The sequence below is a fragment of the Triturus cristatus genome, chromosome 9 (assembly GCF_964204655.1).
Source record: "Triturus cristatus chromosome 9, aTriCri1.1, whole genome shotgun sequence".
Taxonomy (NCBI): Eukaryota; Metazoa; Chordata; class Amphibia; order Caudata; family Salamandridae; genus Triturus; species Triturus cristatus.
Genome location: NC_140592.1, coordinates 41877273 through 41897244, shown reverse-complemented (window position 1 = coordinate 41897244; position 19972 = coordinate 41877273). Strand labels below are relative to the sequence as shown.

Genomic DNA, 19972 nt, shown 5'->3' with positions numbered 1-19972 from the left:
TCCAGAGGTTACCCATATAAAACCCCAAAATCTGGGGAAATGGATGAATTTGCAGGGAATCAGCTAAACAGTGACTGTCTACAGTTCCTCTTAATGAAGCAGAGACCGAATAGTGGGGACTTTACTGATTTCCATTGTGTTTCAAAGAGCCTTGATCTAAGGGGAAGGCCCTTTTCATTGCTCAGTCAAGGACATTTCTAAATGCCTTTCCTATAACTCCACCAGTGCTCCCAAAAGTGATTGGCAACTGGATGTAGCACAAAGCAAAGATGATAAACATAGCTCCAGACTGTTCTCGTTAGAGGCAGCCTCCAAAGGTGCATCAGCTATTCATCCAGTAACATATAGAGCGTCCTTGCGAGACTGACTCTTTCTTCAGGATGCTGGGCAGAGTTCTCCATCCTAATCTTCCATTGCAGACCTTATTTGGTTGACTCCTGGGTACCCACAAGTGAGCTGTTTGATACATTCAGATGAAAGGGCCGAGGGGTGTGAAGCGTCCACTGCCCCACTAATTATGGTTGTCTTCTGTTTGCATGGTGGCCCTTCTCACAACACTGTCTTCATGATACTTCCTAGTCTCCAACGAAGGAAATTGGTTGTATCCAACTTTGGACCTATGTTTCCAGAACACACTTTTGCGGAAACAGAAATTCAGTATGGTTACGCTCAACCTGACCCTACAAAGCCGAACATAATTAAGGCTGGATGAAACCTGCAGACCAACAATAAGCTTACTTTAACATTTCTTTTCAGAAAGGCTTCAGAAATTACTTTTGATATGTAGTAGGAGACCAATCCTTTCAGTTTGCAATCTTGGTCTTTGGCATGGGTGTTTACGAAATTTGACGCAAAGGTGAAATTAGGCTCAGAGACAGCAGCTTCAGCCTCTATAGTATTCAATAATTATTCCCCAATGAGACACCCATCGCATTCTATTACTTGCAGTCATTCATAATGCGTTATTTTATATATGTTCTCAATTTAAGTCCGTATTGTGTTACATTTAAGTATGTGTTTCATTGTTTTTACAAATTTTCAGAGGAGCACATCTGTTTTTTAATTGTTGTGCCTTAATTCTTCATACAGTAACAGTTAAATGTCTTCATTGAGAAGCAACAGTGCATTCTCTTAGCAGCTCAAGATCAGGCCCAGGTGACCACAGAAGGTATGGTTGCACTTAGACTTAAACAAGACAGTTTCAGCATTTATAGTGTTGAGATGTGGGTCCCCAGCAAAACCCCACAGGTGTTTACAAATGTGATTGCAGCTACCTCAGCAAACCTCCAAGGAAGGCAAATATATACTTTGACAACTGGCTAATCATAGCAACGTCTCTCAAGGAAGCGACACAGCATCTTCACTGCACTTGAGTTGGGATTCCCCCCACAATCTAGAGAAATTGTGCTTGTTTCAGCAAGCAAAGTCGATATCACAAAGGGGAAGAGTTGGACACAGAAGCTGTCCAATTTAGAAAGCATAAAAAACATATTAGAGAGAGATAATTCCATGTTTTCTAACCAAACATGCACCAAACGGCAAAACCTCTCCTAAGATGAATAGGTCTCATTGCTTCTTACATGTTCTAGATCCTCAGGCTCGACTTAGTACTAGGAAGCTGCAGCGGAGACCTAGTACTAGGATGCTGCAGCGGAGACCTAGTACTAGGATGCTGCAGCGGAGACCTAGTACTAGGACGCTGCAGCGGAGACCTAGTACTGGGACGCTGCAGCGGAGACCTAGTACTGGGACGCTGCAGCGGAGACCTAGTACTGGGACGCTGCAGCGGGGACCTAGTACTAGGACGCTGCAGCGGAGACCTAGTACTAGGACGCTGCAGCGGAGACCTAGTACTAGGACGCTGCAGCGGAGACCTAGTACTAGGACGCTGCAGCGGAGACCTAGTACTAGGACGCTGCAGCGGAGACCTTGTACTAGGACGCTGCAGCGGGGACCTAGTACTAGGACGCTGCAGTGGAGACCTAGTACTAGGATGCTGCAGCAGAGTATTATATCCTAATGCAGTTCAAGCATTTATAACTTGCACAAAAGCTCTAGGTTTTCCTCACCTAAGTAAGTCTCCTCTATTTCAGAACTCGTACTGCATGTTACAGGGAGAACAATTCCTCCCAGAATGGCCCTAGGAAACAGTTGTTTCCCTGGTAGTGTGGCATGCTCACCTGGGGGTACATTTATAAGTAAACTTTGGAGCCATCGAAAACAATCTTGCATATAAATATATTGTAGCTAAGGGGAAATGGTCAGAACAACGCAGCCTCAGCCCCTCGTGCCCGAACCACGCAAGTGCCATCATGCTTGCCTTAACCGTGCATATGCCTTAACCACGTATATACTGGGGGGCGGGTGGTCAGGAGACGTTTTTAGGTTAGATTTTTGCCCTGGGGTCGTTTAATTGCTCAGGGCAGGGGTCGGGGTATAAAGGCAAGGTTTAACCACGCATATGGTATGTTCAAAGCATTTGCATATAGCTCACATTCTGCTATTGCTTTGGCCATGCAGCGCTAAATGTGCCTTCCCACCAAGCCCTTCTGTACTCTGGGTAGTTCAGAAAACAAAATAGCAGTGATCAGAAGTTTATCTTGTAACCCTAGACTGGGCAAGAAGAATGTAGTATCAACTTTTCCACCTTAGGCTTAGTGTTCCATGGTCTCATCTGTGTAGGAATAATCTTCTGTCAGAGCCGAACATGTTGGGTTTGCACCACAATACAATGTACAAACCCTAAATCTTCACGCTTGAAGGCTGAGAGAAATAATTTAGATGCTCACTCCTGTTCAGCACCGCAACTCCAAGACCTGCGAGGACTGTCGTGTCATGCATCCCAAGTCGCTGAGGGAGCAATCCCTCAATCTCCTCCCAGCCTGACATCAGTCGAGTCAGCGACGCTCGAGATCCCCTTCGTGCGGAAGGTCCCGAGACTGTTCGTGGAGCCCTTCCTGATGTTCGTCTTCACACTCCAAGTCATTGGATAAGTCCCACAGACACAAAAAATGTAAGAAGTCAAAGAGATCTTCTACTTCACTGCGTCTGTCAAAGTCTTCTGATAAGATGCAGGAGTATCGGCACTCCAGGCCTTTCAAGTCAGTCGAACGCGAACCCAGGTTCATTCAGCGATTCTCTGATTTTCCCGGAGTGACCCCTAGCCAGCTAAAGGAATTTTATGAGGCCATGCACCTCATATCTTGGTGGCCCGGCCCCTCTGGAGCACCTTAGGGCCCATAGGCTAGGGAGCGGCCCCCACTGGATCCACGCCAGCAGGTTCTTTGGCACTAGTTGGGTCCCTAGGATCCCTTGCTGGATCTCTAGCTGCGTTGGTGAAACCGAGACCTTCCTCGATGGCGCCCTACTGCTTACAATCCCCGTGCCGCTGCCCTCAACGTTATTCCTTATTACAACTGGGGGCTGAAGCAGCGGCATCCGATACTGACCGGGTCCATGCTTCCCAGAACACAGAAAGTGCCTTATTTATTTGACAAGCCTGGAGAGGGAGATGAATGGAAGTAGTCTAAGTACCCTTATGGTTACTAGTTCCCTAAAGAAGAGCAGGACCAGGACAACTATAATGAGGACCTGGCGGAGGCCAGTGGGTTAGAAACCTCACTGACACTGGTCTGGTCTCTCCTCCCACCGTGGCTGCGGAGAAGGGAGCCTCTTTTCCGATCGTGGTGCGTAGGATGGCTAAGGCCTTGGACCTTCAGATGCCCCCTTTGGCGGTCAAGGCGAATGTCGTGACAGAGGTGCTTCAACCTGGAGTTTCCTCTTCTGAACCACTTCTCCCATTCAATGAAACACTTGAGGATGTCCTACTGGGGGCCTGGTCCAAACCCTGCACAGACACTCCTGTTCATAGGAAGATTGCCCGCCACCATCTCCCCTCTCTTGGGGTTCCCAATTTTCACCCAGCACCCCACCCTGGAGAGTTTAGTGGTTCAAGCCTCCACATTCAGGATTTATCCCGGCCCATTCCCTACCACTACACCGGATTTGGAATCCCAGAGTCTGAACAACTTGGCAAGAGAATGTTCTCTTCCGCCAGCCTTGGACTGTGGTCGGTGAACACTTCATGCCTTTTGGGCCTTTATTTCCATATCATATGGGACTCGGTTGTGCAAGTGCTGCCTATGGTCTCGGAGTAGGCCCAAGCCATATTACCCAGGCTATTGCCAATGGGCGAGATGCAGCAAAGTTCACCATACAGTGTGGACTCAACACAGCCGACTTGCTGGGCAGAGCGATTATGTCACCAGTAGGTTTGAGTCGCCACACCTGGCTATTTTTTCAGTGGATGTCCAGTCTTCCTTCATGGACATGCCCTTCAATGAGTTCGCCTTTTTCGCGAGTGCACCAATTCTGTGCTGGAGCGCTTTAAGGACAGCAGAGCTACGGCTAGGTCCTTGGGCTTGTCTAGAGCCCCCCGTCAACCACAATCCTCCTTCCTCACCATTTGTGGCTCCGGAAGGCATCTCCTGCCACTCCCCTACCCTCCTAGCCACCACTGCCAACAGGTTTCCCAGGTTTTTTGTGTCCAAGGGCATGGGTCCTACAGATAGCGTGGGACAAATGGGAGGCAGGATGCCCATCACCTGCCCCAATGGCGGTCAGTAACATCAGACCACTGGGTTCTCCAGATCGTCCAAAAGGGCTACTCCCTCCCCTTTGTGACTACCCAACCACCCATGCCAACCACTTACCACCAGCTGATGGAGGGCCATCTTTCCTTGTTCCGTCAAGAAGTACAGGCTCTCTGGGCCAAGGGAGTCACAGAGAGGGTGCCTACATCAGGAGTAGGTTGTGGTTGTTATTCCTGCTACTTTCTGGTGCCAAAGAATGGCAGAGGACTACATCCTATGCTAGATCTGTGCTTTTTTCAACCTTTTCTTGAGAATAGAGAAATTCAGAATGCTCACGCTCATCCAAATTCTATCTGCCCTTGGCCTGGGAGACTGGATGGTAGTGTTGGAATTGCAGGATGCATATGTCCACATCTCCATCCTGCCTGTCCACAGATGTTACCTGCAGTTTATGGTGGGCCAAGAGCATTTTCAGTTTGCTATGCTCCCTTTCGGCCTTACCAGTGCTCCTTGAGTGTTCACGAAAGTGATGGTGGTGGTTGCAGCTCATCTGCGGAGGTCGAGGGTTCTAGTCAGGCTTCCCATACCTCGACGATTGGCTGTTGAAGATGGGCTAGCCCCAGGCAGTCGTCCCCCACCTTCAGACTATGGTGAACCTATTGCATTTGCTTGGGTTCACTATCAATATGTCGAAGTCACACCTAGCTCCCTCTCAGATGCTCTTTTTCATCTGAGCCCATCTGGAACTGTGCAGTTCCAGAGCGGCGAGTCCAGGATATTCAAGCTTTGATTTTGATACTTCAGCCTCTATCCTAGATTCCTGTGAGTCTGACTCTTAGTCTGTTGGGCCTCATGGCCGCCTGCATTCTGCTAGTTACTCATGCCCAATGGCATATGTGGGCTCTGCAGTGGCCCTGAAGTCCCAGTGGGCATGGCATCAGGGGAATATCTCCGACATGGTCCTGCTCTCTGAGGGAACTGCAAAAGATCTGCTGTGGTGACTAACGAACCGCGATTGGGCTAGTGGCAGACACCTCTCCCTTCCCCAACCAGAGCTGACTGAATGTAGTAACAGATGCATCACTTTGGGCTGGGGTGGCCACCTGGCTGGAGTGGCCACCTGGATTAGGTGAAGATCAGATAATTCTGGTCTCCGGCAGAGTCCAAGCTCCACATAAGTCTGTTGGAGCTCTGGGTGATTCACTTGGCTCTGAAAGCCTTTCCTCCTTCAATCAAGGGAAGCCAGGTACAGGTGTTCATGGACAAAACCACTGAGATGTGGTTATGCAACAAATAGGGCGGGTGAGGTCATGGATCCTTTGTCAAGGGGCTCTGCATCTCTGCACATGGCTGGAACGTCAGGGCATTTCTCTAGTGATTCAACACTTGGCGGGCTCTGTGAACGCCAGAGCCAACTAACTCAACTGCAGATGCCTAGCAGATCACAAATGACATCTCCGTTCGGAGGTCGTGCAAGGAGTCTTTCAGTAGTGGGGAGAGCCTTGGTTAGATATGTTCGCCAATGCAGAGAAAACGCAATGTCAGAATTTAGTGCGCAGGAGTTATCAAGTTGACTGTCGCTCGGATATGCTTTTCGTCTGTAGTGGTACTCTGGCCTCCTGTACGCCTTTCCGTCCATACCACTCCTGCCCAGAGTTCTCAAGAAGAACAAGAATGATCAGGCCTAAGCCATTCTTGCGGCTCTGGATTGGGCACAGAGAGTTTGGAAAACCCGATCTGTTGAGCATGACCATCGGTCCTCGAGTCAGGCTGCCTCTTTGAGAGGATCTTCTGTTGCAGCAACAGAGGAGGTTTCTGCACCCGTACATGCACACTCTCCACCTTCATGCATAGAGATTGAGCGGTGACTGTTGACAGCTTTCAACCTTCCTCCCGAAGTCTGTAATGTTATCCTGGCAGCCAGGCATTCCTCTACCAAGTCGGTGTACACCTGCCTTTGGGACACGGTTTTACTGTAGCTTACGTCTTATGACTCTCAACACTGTATTTTTATTGCTGTCACATCGGCTAGAATAGCTTTCTGTGGAGCTTCCGTCCACAAACTTTCATCCTGACAAAGTAGTTTTAAGGACTTGGCCTTCCTTGCTTCCAAATGTTGTTTCCAAACTCCATCTTGCTCTACAGATAGTAGTGCCTTCCTTCTGTCTGCCTCTGCAACTATCTAAAGTCGAGGAATGGTTTTAACATCTGGGCCCCAGAGAGGCTTTCACCTTCAGTATGGAAAGAGTGAAATAATGCAAGATTTATAAACCACAGTTTCCTGGTAACTTTGAGACTAAGAAAGAAAGGACCACGTGGTGTTATAAGCCTGTAACACTGAATATGTAAACCTTAAACGTTGCAAGATTCTTGCCTCCACAGTTCTCTAATGGCTGGGCAAGATTAGACCTAAATTGACATCAAAGAAAATAGAGAAACTGTGTAAAAACAAGGGAGGAAAGGAGACTGGTAACACAATTGCTGAGGCTGGACGAGAGACACCATCACTGGGCTGAGGCGCTAAGGGTAGAAAAGAATATCCATTCATTGCAATACCTCTTTATTGTCAATATTCCCATTAGTGCTCACAAAAATATTTACTGAGTCTGGATAACTCACCCTGTGCAGAACCAGTGACAACCTGGAGAAAGGAGGTACAAAGAACTATCCAAACTACCAACCCTGTAGAAATGGAACACAAAAAGGTGGAAGGAAAAAAGCACAAAACAACTTAAGCCATCTACTGACCTAGAAAGGGGAAACCGAGCCATTAGCAAAACACAAAAAGATGCTCATTGAGGATGGCTGGGTGCACACTAAGCGACTATCTAAACAAGCCCAGTGACTAGGGTTGCCACCTTTCCCAGAGAACAATACCAACCATCTGTTGATATTTTCAGATTCTGCAAAGGCCCGAACCTAATTCTTAAGTACACATTTTTATGAAATCTTCTATATTCATTTTTACCATGCCCTTTCTGTCTTTGTGTACTTTAATTATCAGTCTGGGATTATTAGGGCAGCGGTAGAATGTTTTCTTCTAACACTTAAAGTATGTACTGATAAGGGGAAAAATACTAGCATTTGGTGATTCTTCTAATTTTTGTAGCTACAAGGACATTAAAATAGAGGTCATGCAGGTATAAAACCAGCCATGTGTCAACCCTTCTACAAACGTGCAATGTTGCCAGGCAAGAAGTGAATTAACTAGCCGCTTTATTACTACTGCTGCTAGAATGCCCCGGAAGAAGAGTGAAAAATAAGAAATGAAGAACAACATGCTGATATAATTGAAAGTCCCCCAATCCAAGATGGCCACCACCGTGGAGTTAAATAAAAACCCACTGAAAGAAAACAGGCCTTTTTAGGTCGAGCCTAGTGCAGTGCGCATGCGCTGCTCTAGGAGATGACCTTTAGAAATTGGTCAGCTCTTTTCAAGCACTCGTGCTTGTGCTGGCATCCACCTTGCGGGAGAGAACCGCGACGCGCAGGGGCCATCTGTTTGCAATTAGCGTGGCCGAGCGCACATCTGCACTTTTCAAGCACTCGTGCTTGTTCATCTTCTCTGTAACCCTCTACTCTTTGAACTGCTGAAGAAATGCATTTGAAGTCTTCCACTGTCTCGCTTTTACCTTTCACTACTTACGTAGAGCTCTTATGCCCTGTGTAAAACTGCACAAATAAATTGCAAAGAGAAATACACACATTCTACCCTCTTGCCGCCATCCCCACCTCTTAAGGTAGGCAGTTGCCTCTCCCTCGATGGACTCTCTTCAGCACAGCTGTCTGGCCCCCACCAATCACAGCCTGTCTCGCCTGTCCCCTGCCGAGTATATCCTGTCGCCCACATGTCCTCGTACTGTGACTGTCACTACACCGTATTCTCCGACCACCCCGCGCCCAGCAGTCTACGCTGCTAGTCTCACAGCCTCCACCTCACTCTTGCTCTCTCCTCCTCGTTTAAGTGCCTCACCTGCTCTTTCCTCTCATATTCAGACTCGTGCTAGCCAGTGTGCCTGCCTCTCTCTCTGGCTGGGCCCCTCTCCTCGTCGAACTTTTCTTCTCTCCCGGTACCGATGTCCCCCTTTCATCTTGCATCACAGCTGCACATCTCCCTACGTGTCAGTATCTCTTTCCCCCGTTACCTCCCCTTGATCACTTCCTGCGCCCTCACCCTCCCCCCCTGTGTCTCTGGTGGGAAGCGGTCTCTCGGCCTCTGCTCCCCCGGGAGCCTCCCCTCCGAGACTGATGCACACATAAAGGCACGCAGAGTGGCAGGTGAAAAGTAAACACGGCCGGGGAATCTCGGCTCCGGGCCCTCCACTGGCGATGTCCGAGGCTACCCCGACAGCACCTCACCACCCTTTAATACAGGATCGCAGGGTGAGGGCGTCCAGCCAGCAGCGAGACCCCAACCAGTGCCCAGCACCATCAGGCGTCATCTCAGACTCCCGCCCGGAAAGAGGTGTACCTGGGTGGAGTCTTTGCAGAAATTGGATAGTAACGTACCACAAACTATGAACAAAATAAATAAACAAAAAACACATGCGATTCCACTCACTCCACCAGATGCTCGATCTCTGGCCACAAAAGTTAAAGTTCTGACCCATCTTTGCGGGTGAGCTCTTATCACTTACTTACATTTGACATTTAATCCTATACTTTCTAAAAGCCTCTTAAAAGTCCCTGTAACAGTCCAAAGTTCAGCAGTCTAGTACTGTGCTTCCAGGGTAGACAAGTACCTAACAACCTAGCAGTTGGACATACTGTGGGCTTTCCTCACCTTTTTATCCTGGATGTTTGTCTGGGTCAGCACCGAATTACCAGAAATACTCAGCAGGCAAGCGATCTCTCACCCAGTGCTACATGTAGTTAAACCTGTAAATGTTAAGCACCCAGAATAATGTGCTGCTTGGCTAAAAACTTATAAGGTCCCAAAGGCGAGACCTATTGGCTATGCCAATGCTTGTTCTATTGGCCGCCCCTTGAGTAAATATGCATCTTAGCAGTATTCCCGTAGAACACATCAACAGTATGTCCTAGTGAACCATATATGCCATTGCCACCAGTATTTGTGCTACATTGCCCTGGATCAGCCTTCTGAAGGTAAGTAGGGAAAAATAGCTGACACAAGTCGAGGCCCTTGACCCGAGATTCACTGTGGGCCTCTCCAGCCGAGACCTCACACCTCGAAACAAACCATGTCTCATATGGCCATTCTCTGCAATAAATTGTGTTATGAACTAGCACAGAAAGAGCCTATAGAAGCTGTCAAAATGTGATTTGGTCATCATAACCTGCAGGAAGGAGTATCCATCAGAATAACTACTTCGATAACACTGCGATCAATACAAATCTTCACTTGAGCTCTTCATCACTCTAAAGTGTCCCTTCTCCTGGTGGTGTGTTAAATCTCAGTAACATCTTTTCTGATGGATACAAATCTTCCTACAGAATCCTTAGCACCCTTCCTCCGACCTCTTCTTAGAGTGTTAATTCATTGTTAATGTTTTTATGATCATTGAAGGAATTATCTCTCAGGTTTCTTTTACCTCGGCTTATGAGGAGTGTGGATAATTAGTTAGAATAGGCACCAGCAGCATATCCAGTGCCTTTATGGATCCAAAACTTAATTTCGGAGGATGGGGTCTGCCTGATCCAGGGCTGGCACTGCAGCAGCACCACGAGCATGGGAAGGGTGAATTGTAGAAACAAAATCCTGACTTAGGGCCCCATTCAGATTTTGGCAGTCGGGTACTCCCCGTTCACCTAATGGCAAGTGCATTGTATGGTAATATCCCATATTCTACTATCCTAATACACTTGTAATAAGGTGAACAGAATATCTGTCATGTTTGTGACGGTATACCCATCCGTCCAACTTCAAATTAGGACCATATTCTGCTACATAGCAATTGTTCAAGATGTGGAATCTGTTAGAAAAGGTGTTACCCAAGAGAAGTAACTTCTTCTTTAGCTGTACAAGAGGAATTAGACTGAGCACAAGCACTGATTAAGCACTGACCCTGCATGTTCCTAGGAGTCTAGCAATTATATCTATAAAATGTTATTCTTTGTGCTGATGTAACATTGATGGGACTTTGAACCAATCACAGGGGTGGGTATGGCAATGTTTTGTTTACATACAGTTTCAGTGTCATCTTCGTGTTGTTTCAGTCCTTGATCCAGAATGATGTTGATCTACGAGATACAAGGAAGCACTGTGATAAAGGGAACCTGAGGGTGAAACCTCGGCAGGGCACGGCTGTCTTCTGGTACAACTACCTGTCGAATGGCAAAGGTAATGTCACGCATGCATGGCACAGCCTATGAGACCATGGTACCTTGTACTGTTGCTTCTTTTTAGGCCTGGATAGAGACCGTTTTAGATGTTTGCTGGATCTAATGTGACAGAAAAAAGAGAATATAGAGAAAAGCTTTCCATGTTGATTTGAGTAGTGATACAAGTTGTACTGTGTTTTTAATATGGCGAGTGGGCTAAAAGGGCCATGATCACACTATGGAGCTTCTCGGATACAAATGGTACCACAGGGGCCACCTGTCACGTCAGCACTCATCCACAGCAGGGGCCTTAGCAGCAACCACATCTACCATTATATCAATCAGTCAATCGATCAGGGGATTGTAAGCGCACTACTCACCCGCGTGGGTCTCAAGGGGCTGGAGGGAGGGGGTGAGGTTGAGCAGCTCCGTTCAGCCGAAAACCCAGGTTTTGAGTGTCTTTCTGAAGATGCTCAGGGAGGGGGTGCGTCTGATGTGGTCGCGATGTAGGAGAAAGCTCTTCCTCCTCTTCTGGCTCTGTGGATGCGCAGGATTACGGCGAGGGCGAGGTTGGTGGTTCGAAGGTTTCTTTTGGGTATGTGGAAGAAGATTTTCTCGTTGAGGTATTGGGGTCCGGTGTTGTGGATGCATTTGTAGGTGTGGGTGAGTATCTTGAAAGTGACTCTTTTCTCGATGGGGAGCCAGTGGAGGTCCCGTAGATGTTGGGTGATATGTTTGTGTCGTGGGATGCAGAGGACCAGTCTGGCTGCGGTGATCTGTATTGTCTGGAGCTTGCTGAGTAGAGACATGTTGATCCCGGCCTAGAGGGCGTTTCCGTAGTCCAGTCTTCTGGTTATGAGTGCATGTGTGACGGTCTTCCTTGATTCGGGGGGGGATCCATTTGAAAGTCTTGCGGAGGGTGTTGAAACAGCTGGAGGTGACGGTGTTGACCTGTCGGTTCATGGAGAGGGGGGAGTCGAGTATGATGCTGAGGTTCCGAGCATGGATCTGCTGAGGGCTTCTTGAGGAGGGGTCTCGCTTCAGCATGTTTCCAGTCGTCGGGGAAGGTGCCGGTCTTGAAGGTGGTGTTGATGGTTCGTCGAAGTTCTGGCGTGATGGCGGTGGCGGCTCTGTGGTAAATGTGTGGTGGGCAGGGGTCTGTAGGGGCCCCGAGTGGATCCCTTTCATGGTTGAGGCGGTCTCTTCAGCTGTGGTCAGTGTCCAAGTGGAGATGGTGGGGTGACTGGTGTTGCCGGTGGAGGGGGTGGCTGCAGAGTCTGGTGTCGTTGAAGTTCTCGTAGGGGCTCTTGATTTTCAGATGGAAGTATGACCCTAGCTTGTCACAAGAACAACTGCAACAAGAGCTGTCACTGCAGCAGACACTGCAGCTGCCGCAATACACCACAGCAGCGACCACAGCTGCCACCATGACATAGCCAGCAGCGATAATAGCAGCTTCCAGCACAGCAGAGACATTAAGAGCAACCCATGCTATAACCACAACAGGGCTTATGACGGAGACCACATCCGTCACCATGGCAGGGACAAGAACGTCAATAGATTTTGCAGTGGCAGACACAAGCGGTGACTACAGTTGTAAGCACAGCCAGGACAAAGGCAAAAATAACAGCTGCCACAGCAGCAGGAAAATCAGTGGCTTCAACCAGAGCAGGGACAACAATTGGTAGCGCGGTGGGGATAACAACGGTGATTTCAGTTGTAACCTCTGAGAAAAACTAAATCATTATGAGGGGAATGCTTGTATTAATTCCAACCCCTAGCTTTTATATCGGCCTAACTTCTAGTAGATTTGTGTAACACTGTGTCATTACAGACAGGGACTAACTATATGCAAATCAGCCTTCGTTTTGGTAAAATAGGAATAGTCCAGTTCAAAATGCTAAGCACAGGCCCTTCTGAGTGGGCATACAACAAACTCCAGACCCATTCAGGTTCGGCCCGTTGAGCCTCTTCAGTGAAGTAAAGGCTTACTTCTGTGGCCGAGGAAGCACGGGACCCATGTCTGGGAATGCCTTTTACACTTAAGGTGGCTCACTGAGAAAAACAAAGATGCATTGGCAAAGGTCTGGATTTAATGTGTTGATGTACATATGCACAAAAGTGCAGAGACTGTGCCATGTCTCTGTGCAACCTGCCTCCTTCTGTGCCTTTTTATATATGTGTACTGTTTTTTACTCTCCAAGGTTAGACAGGGAACTGGCACAAAGAGCCGTTTCATGGTGCATATTTGTGCATCCTTGTGTTTGCATGCAGTAGTGCATTAAAGCTAGACTATTGGTCTTACCAATGTGTTTTCAATGTGGTGATACAGTACCAATGGGTTGGACTTGGGTTTTTACACAAAAGTTAGGGGCTCACAGCTCACGAGTAACATGGCACATTTTCTTATAGGTCATGTTGCAGTCAGAGAAGCGTGTCTAGGTTATTCATGGTATTTTTTAGCTCTATGTGGCTTATATGTTATCAAAATACTCTTCCTGAATCCAGAACAACAAACACCCAAACAGTTTACTAGCGGTCATTACGATTAAGAGCTCCAGCCCATGTACCGCAGAATGATGTGGTTCTCATGCATTCGAAGGTTAAGGCCTTTGAGATTCAGTTCACTTTTGGTGCCGCTGTCAACCCTCCTGACCTGCATTCCTTGCAAACTTCTCATTGTTGAGGGATCCCTAGGAAATAATTTGCTTTTAGTGATTTTAATTGTGGAATTGTGAACAAGATGTAAGTAAGTCCATTGTCTCTGTATACATTGGTCAACGCTTGTTACCAGTTAAAGTCCACTCTACAGAGGTGGTTGGGGATTCATTCAAATTAGGGTTTTTTTGTGAATAATTGACAAATGATACATGCAAAGCATACTAAGTCTGTAAAATTGATCAAAACAAAATATTATTTTTACAAACAACACAGAAGTCACTATTGGAAAAGACGTGAAAAAACAGCTGCCATTTAAAAATAAGTTTTTATTGCACTTCTTGATAACATCAGAAAACTATTGGAACACAAGAGCACACCAGAGAAATATTGAATAAAGGGCATCAATATTTCTGTGTTAGTCCATATTTGCTCTATGCCTCTTCCTGGTCTTCCCCATCTCCTAATCTCACACCGCCATTGTGGAAAATGTGCCTTCTCTGTGCATTTTTTGCCTTTTACTAGACGCTATATTTTTGCTGGGGGTAGACCTCTGTGCACCTTAACCCTGCTAACATGGCAAAGAGAACAAACGAGAGTTAAACTCATTCAGCGAGACGCTCTGCTCCCGGTCAGAGAGGAAGGATTTCAGGAGCTTAAGTGTCTTGCCTCTGATGCCCAGAGAAGAGAGGCGGCTGATGAGTATATCATGATTTACTGTGTTGAATGCTGCAGAGAGATCTAATAATATCAGGGCAGCATTTCTGCCTGCATCAACCATCTTCCTAATGTCCTCTGACGCAGAGATTAAAGTTGGTCAGTGCTCTGTTGGCTCCTGAAGCTAAACTGGTTATTGTCCAGAAGTCCATTGTCGCTAATGAAAGTAGAAAAATCTATATTGATGGCTTCTTCTATGATCTTTGCCAGGAAAGGGATACAAGCGATCGGGTGGTAATTATTAGGATCCGTTACCTCTAAGTTGGGTTTTTTCAGAAGCGGGAGAATGGAGGCCTTTTTTCCATTCTCTTGGATAGTACCCCGTCTCCAACATGAGGTTGAAGATAACTTTAAGAGCATTGATACTATTTCAGTTGCCAAGTGGAAGATGCTAGGAGGGCAGGGATCGAAGGGAGAGACACATTTTATCAGACTGAATAAAGATTGAGCAGCTTCTGTGGTTAAGTGCAGGAAGAAAGGCAATATAGACTTGTCTAATGAAGCACTCTAATTGGATGTGCTGGACTGAGGAGCTGTGATGTTGTCTAACCTAGTCGGTCATACATTGCAGTGTTAGTTTTGGACTCCTGCCCTATCCAGGGATCGTTCCCCTCTACAGAGGGGATGGAAGAAGATTTAGAGGAAAGCGAGTTATAAATAATGTTAACCTTATTTTTGAAGAAGGAGGCGATGGAGTTACAGAAAGTCTTATCAATGGAGTTATTTTTTGCTTCTGGAAGATTAGTGAGGCGTCTTACAACGCCATAATGTTTATTGGAGGAGTTTAAGGAGTTCTGAATTTTTGTGGTAAAGTAATTAGATTTTGCTTTTACAATCATTAATTTATACGCTAAGATAGCAAGTTTATAACCATTTTATCTAAGGTGTTGTAGTCTATATGCCATTTCCTCTTTAATCTACGACAAACTTGTTTTTGTGTTTTAAGATTATCATCGAACCAAGGGTCTGAGGGGGAGGTTCTATCATTATTTTAAGCTTTTAGTGGGGCTAACTGATTAATAGTGTCACCAATCCAGTGCTGGTAGTCTTGGACTATATTGTCAAGATTCCTATTTATGTGTGGGACAGATTGTGCTAGGGAGGTATTTAACGTGTCAGAGATAACTTTATGCCACAGACGGCCCATCAGTACAGAAGGTCGTGGCCACTATTTTGTTTTAATGCCGACAGTTCCATCTGAGACATAACCACCCGGTGGCCCGACCAATCTAAAAAAATCGTGGTATGTACTGGGGATTAGAGTACAGTGTGCCTTCTTCAGCACTGTTAGATGGGATTGCAGTGGGGATGGATGGAAAAAGCAAGCTGGAAGTGATGTTTATTTTTACCATTTGTGTGGTGCAAATGAATATTACCCCAGTTCTTTTCTATGAAAGGTACCAACACTGGAGAACTGTAGTTACAGCTAAGTGCCTTGTTTCTTCTCCGGCACTGGATCTATCAAAGATCATCAAGCTTGAATCAGAGTAGCGAGTAGTAAACTCCATTTGTTAAAATTATTTATATTGCAGAAGATAGCAAATAGGAAGGCTCACCTTGTTTAGAAAGATGACATGCTTCTGCTTGTCCTACCACTGTAACTCTACCTTCTGTGGCTTCCAGGCTGCATGATTGTATGCCTTTTCCTCCATGTGGCTGCATGGCAGATATCCACCAGCCGTACTCTGGCGTAGAATGCTGGCGATGTTGCCATAGCCCTTGCACAATGAGCCTCAACTGTCCTTGCTGGCTGTTTGATGCTTTCGTTTGCCAGAAAGTTGTCGTCGCCGCAACACATCTACAGATAGCTTCTTTTGATACTGGATAACCTCTACATGGTTTGGAAAATGACTCAAGTAATTGGTTTGATTTTCTGAAACCTTTTGCTCTGTCCAAATAAAGCTTGAGACATCTTCGTACGTCAAGTGAATGCAATGCGGTTTAGCTTAATCTGAAGAGTTCTGTAAGAATAATTGATTCTTGCGAATAATTGAATTCTTGGGTTCTTGGGAATAATTGATTCATTAATGTGAAAGTTCATAGGAGCTTTAGGAATGAATTTGGGATTAGTAGGCAACATGAATTTGTCCTTGCTAAATTGAAGATGAGGCCCTTTTCTAGTGAAAGCTTGCATTTCACTGAATCTCCGCGTGGAGTTGGTAGCCAGATGAAGCAATTTTCCATGATAGATAAATCCTATGGGCTTTGTGAATCAGCTCGAATTGAATTCTCCTTAGTTGAGATAAGACTATATTTAGATCTCATTTAATTGGTGATTTTCTTGATGGAGGTAAAACTCTAAACAGGCCTCTAAGGAACTCCTTGATGACTTTTGTGACCACAATGGTATCTTGATATAGCAACGAGCTGAACTTAAACTGATGCATGCTGTAGGAATGAGTGGGTAAATTCAAATAAATATTGAACAGTCTGGTGTGGCTTAACTAAAAGTGGGCAAAGTCCTTTTGAGGAACACCATATACATACAGCACCTCTTCCACTTAGCTTGGTAGGTCTTTTTTGTGGAAGTTGCTCAGGCTTGCACTGTTATCTTTCTGCATTCATCAGGAATGTCTAAATTACAGAATTTGTTTAGTTCAGGAACCAGGCAGATACATTTAGAGAGGCTTGTGATATAGAATCTGTCCCTGGCACCAGGACAGAAGATCTGGCTGTGACCTCAGCAGTATCGATGGTCGGTTCGCTAGTAGTGGTGGCCGTGAACCAATATTTCTTGTGGGTGGCAGAGCTTTCCTGCTAATACATACATGTTACATTCAGGTTACGCCTGTTTGCAAGTAATATGAGGGGCACTAGCTCGTTATAGGGTATATGTAAAAGGAGTAGCAAACTACAGTGATGCTACCATTATGTGCGAGATCGCTTTATTGTTTTAGCTGTAGGTTGACATTAGTTGTGCTAACAAAAAAAACACAAGTGCCGAAAATTGGAATCTTTAACGCACACAGGACTCCGTGTAGCGATTACCACAACAAGGCCAAACAGAAAAAACATGGAATGAAGGAGGGAGCAAAATTGGGTTCAGTTGCCACCTTTCGATCGTGTCTCTGACATGTGGCATTGTACACATAGGTACAAGAGGCTACACCAAAGCTTCTTTCTCTCTTGTCCACTGAGAATCATTGTAGGAAGGCTACACCAAAGCCTCTTCCTCCCTTGTCCACGGAGAATCATTGTAGGAAGGCTACACCGAAGCCTCTTCCTCTCTTGTCCACGGAGAATCATTGTAGGAAGGCTGCACCGAAGCCTCTTCCTCTCTTGTCCACAGAGAATCATTGTAGGAAGGCTGCACCGAAGACTCTTCCTCTCTTGTCCACGGAGAATCATTGTAGGAAGGCTACACCGAAGCCTCTTCCTCTCTTGTCCACGGAGAATCATTGTAGGAAGGCTGCACCAAAGCCTCTTCCTCTCTTGTCCACGGAGAATCATTGTAGGAAGGCTACACCAAAGCCTCTTACTCCCTTGTCCACGGAGAATCATTGTAGGAAGGCTACACCGAAGCCTCTTCCTCTCTTGTCCACGGAGAATCATTGTAGGAAGGCTGCACCGAAGCCTCTTCCTCTCTTGTCCACGGAGAATCATTGTAGGAAGGCTGCACCGAAGCCTCTTCCTCCCTTGTCCACGGAGAATCATTGTAGGAAGGCTGCACCGAAGCCTCTTCCTCCCTTGTCCACGGAGAATCATTGTAGGAAGGCTACACCAAAGCCTCTTCTTCCCTTGTCCACGGAGAATCATTGTAGAAAGGCTACACCAAAGCCTCTTCCTCCCTTGTCCACGAAGAATCATTGTAGGAAGGCTACACCAAAGCCTCTTCCTCCCTTATCCACGGAGAATCATTGTAGGAAGGCTACATCGAAGCCTCTTCCTCCCTTGTCCACGGAGAATCATTGTATCATTGTAGGAAGGCTACACCGAAGCCTCTTCCTCCCTTGTCCACGGAGAATCATTGTAGGAAGGCTACACCGAAGCCTCTTCCTCCCTTGTCCACGGAGAATCACTGTAGGAAGGCTACACCGAAGCCTCTTCCTCCCTTGTCCACGGAGAATCATTGTAGGAAGGCTGCACCGAAGCCTCTTCCTCCCTTGTCCACGGAGAATCATTGTATCATTGTAGGAAGGGTACACCGAAGCCTCTTCCTCCCTTGTCCACGGAGAATCATTGTAGGAAGGCTACATCGAAGCCTCTTCCTCCCTTGTCCACGGAGAATCATTGTATCATTGTAGGAAGGCTACACCGAAGCCTCTTCCTCCCTTGTCCACGGAGAATCATTGTATCATTGTAGGAAGGCTACACCTAAGCCTCTTCCTCCCTTGTCCACGGCGAATCATTGTATCATTGTAGGAAGGCTACACCGAAGCTTCTTCCTCCCTTGTCCACGGAGAATCATTGTATCATTGTAGGAAGGCTACACCGAAGCTTCTTCCTCCCTTGTCCACGGAGAATCGTTGTATCATTGTAGGAAGGCTGCACCGAAGCCTCTTCCTCCCTTGTCCACGGAGAATCATTGTATCATTGTAGGAAGGGTACACCGAAGCCTCTTCCTCCCTTGTCCACGGAGAATCATTGTATCATTGTAGGAAGGCTACACCGAAGCCTCTTCCTCCCTTGTCCACGGAGAATCACTGTAGGAAGGCTACACCGAAGCCTCTTCCTCCCTTGTCCACGGAGAATCATTGTAGGAAGGCTGCACCGAAGCCTCTTCCTCCCTTGTCCACGGAGAATCATTGTATCATTGTAGGAAGGGTACACCGAAGCTTCTTCCTCCCTTGTCCACGGAGAATCATTGTAGGAAGGCTTCACCGAAGCCTCTTCCTCCCTTGTCCACGGAGAATCATTGTAGGAAGGCTGCACCGAATCCTCTTCCTCCCTTGTCCACGGAGAATCATTGTAGGAAGGCTACACCGAAGCCTCTTCCTCCTTTGTCCACAGAAAATCATTGTAGGAAATGCTTTGGGCATTGGGAGGGGCAGACACGAAGGCTGATTGCAAGAGGGGACATGCCGGAGTGCCGCCATCCCTCTGCAGGCCTATCAGCTTTCTGATGTAGGTGGGGAGAGTTACATGGCTTGGCATAAGATGGGTAGGGAGATGACTAATGGTCCAGCCTCTACAATAACCATGAGGCTGATAACGTGTATATAGATGTTAGGTATGGATTATACTAATCAATTAAGGGTTATGCGATGTAAATGTTTAGGTTTATCTAATATTAATTTTTCTTCTATAATGACGGCTGAGTATACCATATAATTACTGTCATGCTGTTGCGTAAGATGTATGTGATAATAATAATTAATAAATAATCTACAATTGTAAAACTCCAACAACTGTGCGTCTACTGTTTCCAAGAATCAGGGTGAAGGCGATGCACATGTAAATCACCCTACAGGTAGGGTTTTCTCATAATACTCTGAATCCAGATAAGCCTAACGCGTTACTGAGAAGAGTGTAATACACGTCTGTCCTCCTTTTCTCTGATGGGGGTGTGACATGCATTGTATTCTTGGGGCTTAGACCATATAACTGAGTGTGCCCCCCTAAATTGGAAGAATGAACAACATATTGTCTCAGCCATTTTGGGGCAATTAAAACCATGTTGCATGGTTTGCACTTCAGTTTGGTGAATACTCTAGGAATTAGGGGAAGAGGAAGAAATGTGTACGCAAATGTTTTGTACCACGCGATCAAAAGTGCATTCCCCC

The 19972-nt window shown here is 46.5% G+C and overlaps 1 protein-coding gene across 1 annotated transcript in view; it reads left to right on the top strand.

Moving 5' to 3' along the window:
* Positions 1-19972, top strand: part of P4HTM (prolyl 4-hydroxylase, transmembrane) — a 212253-nt gene that overhangs the window by 177430 nt on the left and 14851 nt on the right. Inside the window, exon 8 of the mRNA XM_085624351.1 lies at positions 10770-10893. Within this exon, the coding sequence (XP_085480477.1) occupies positions 10770-10893 (124 nt within the window). The remainder of the gene's footprint in view (positions 1-10769; positions 10894-19972) is intronic.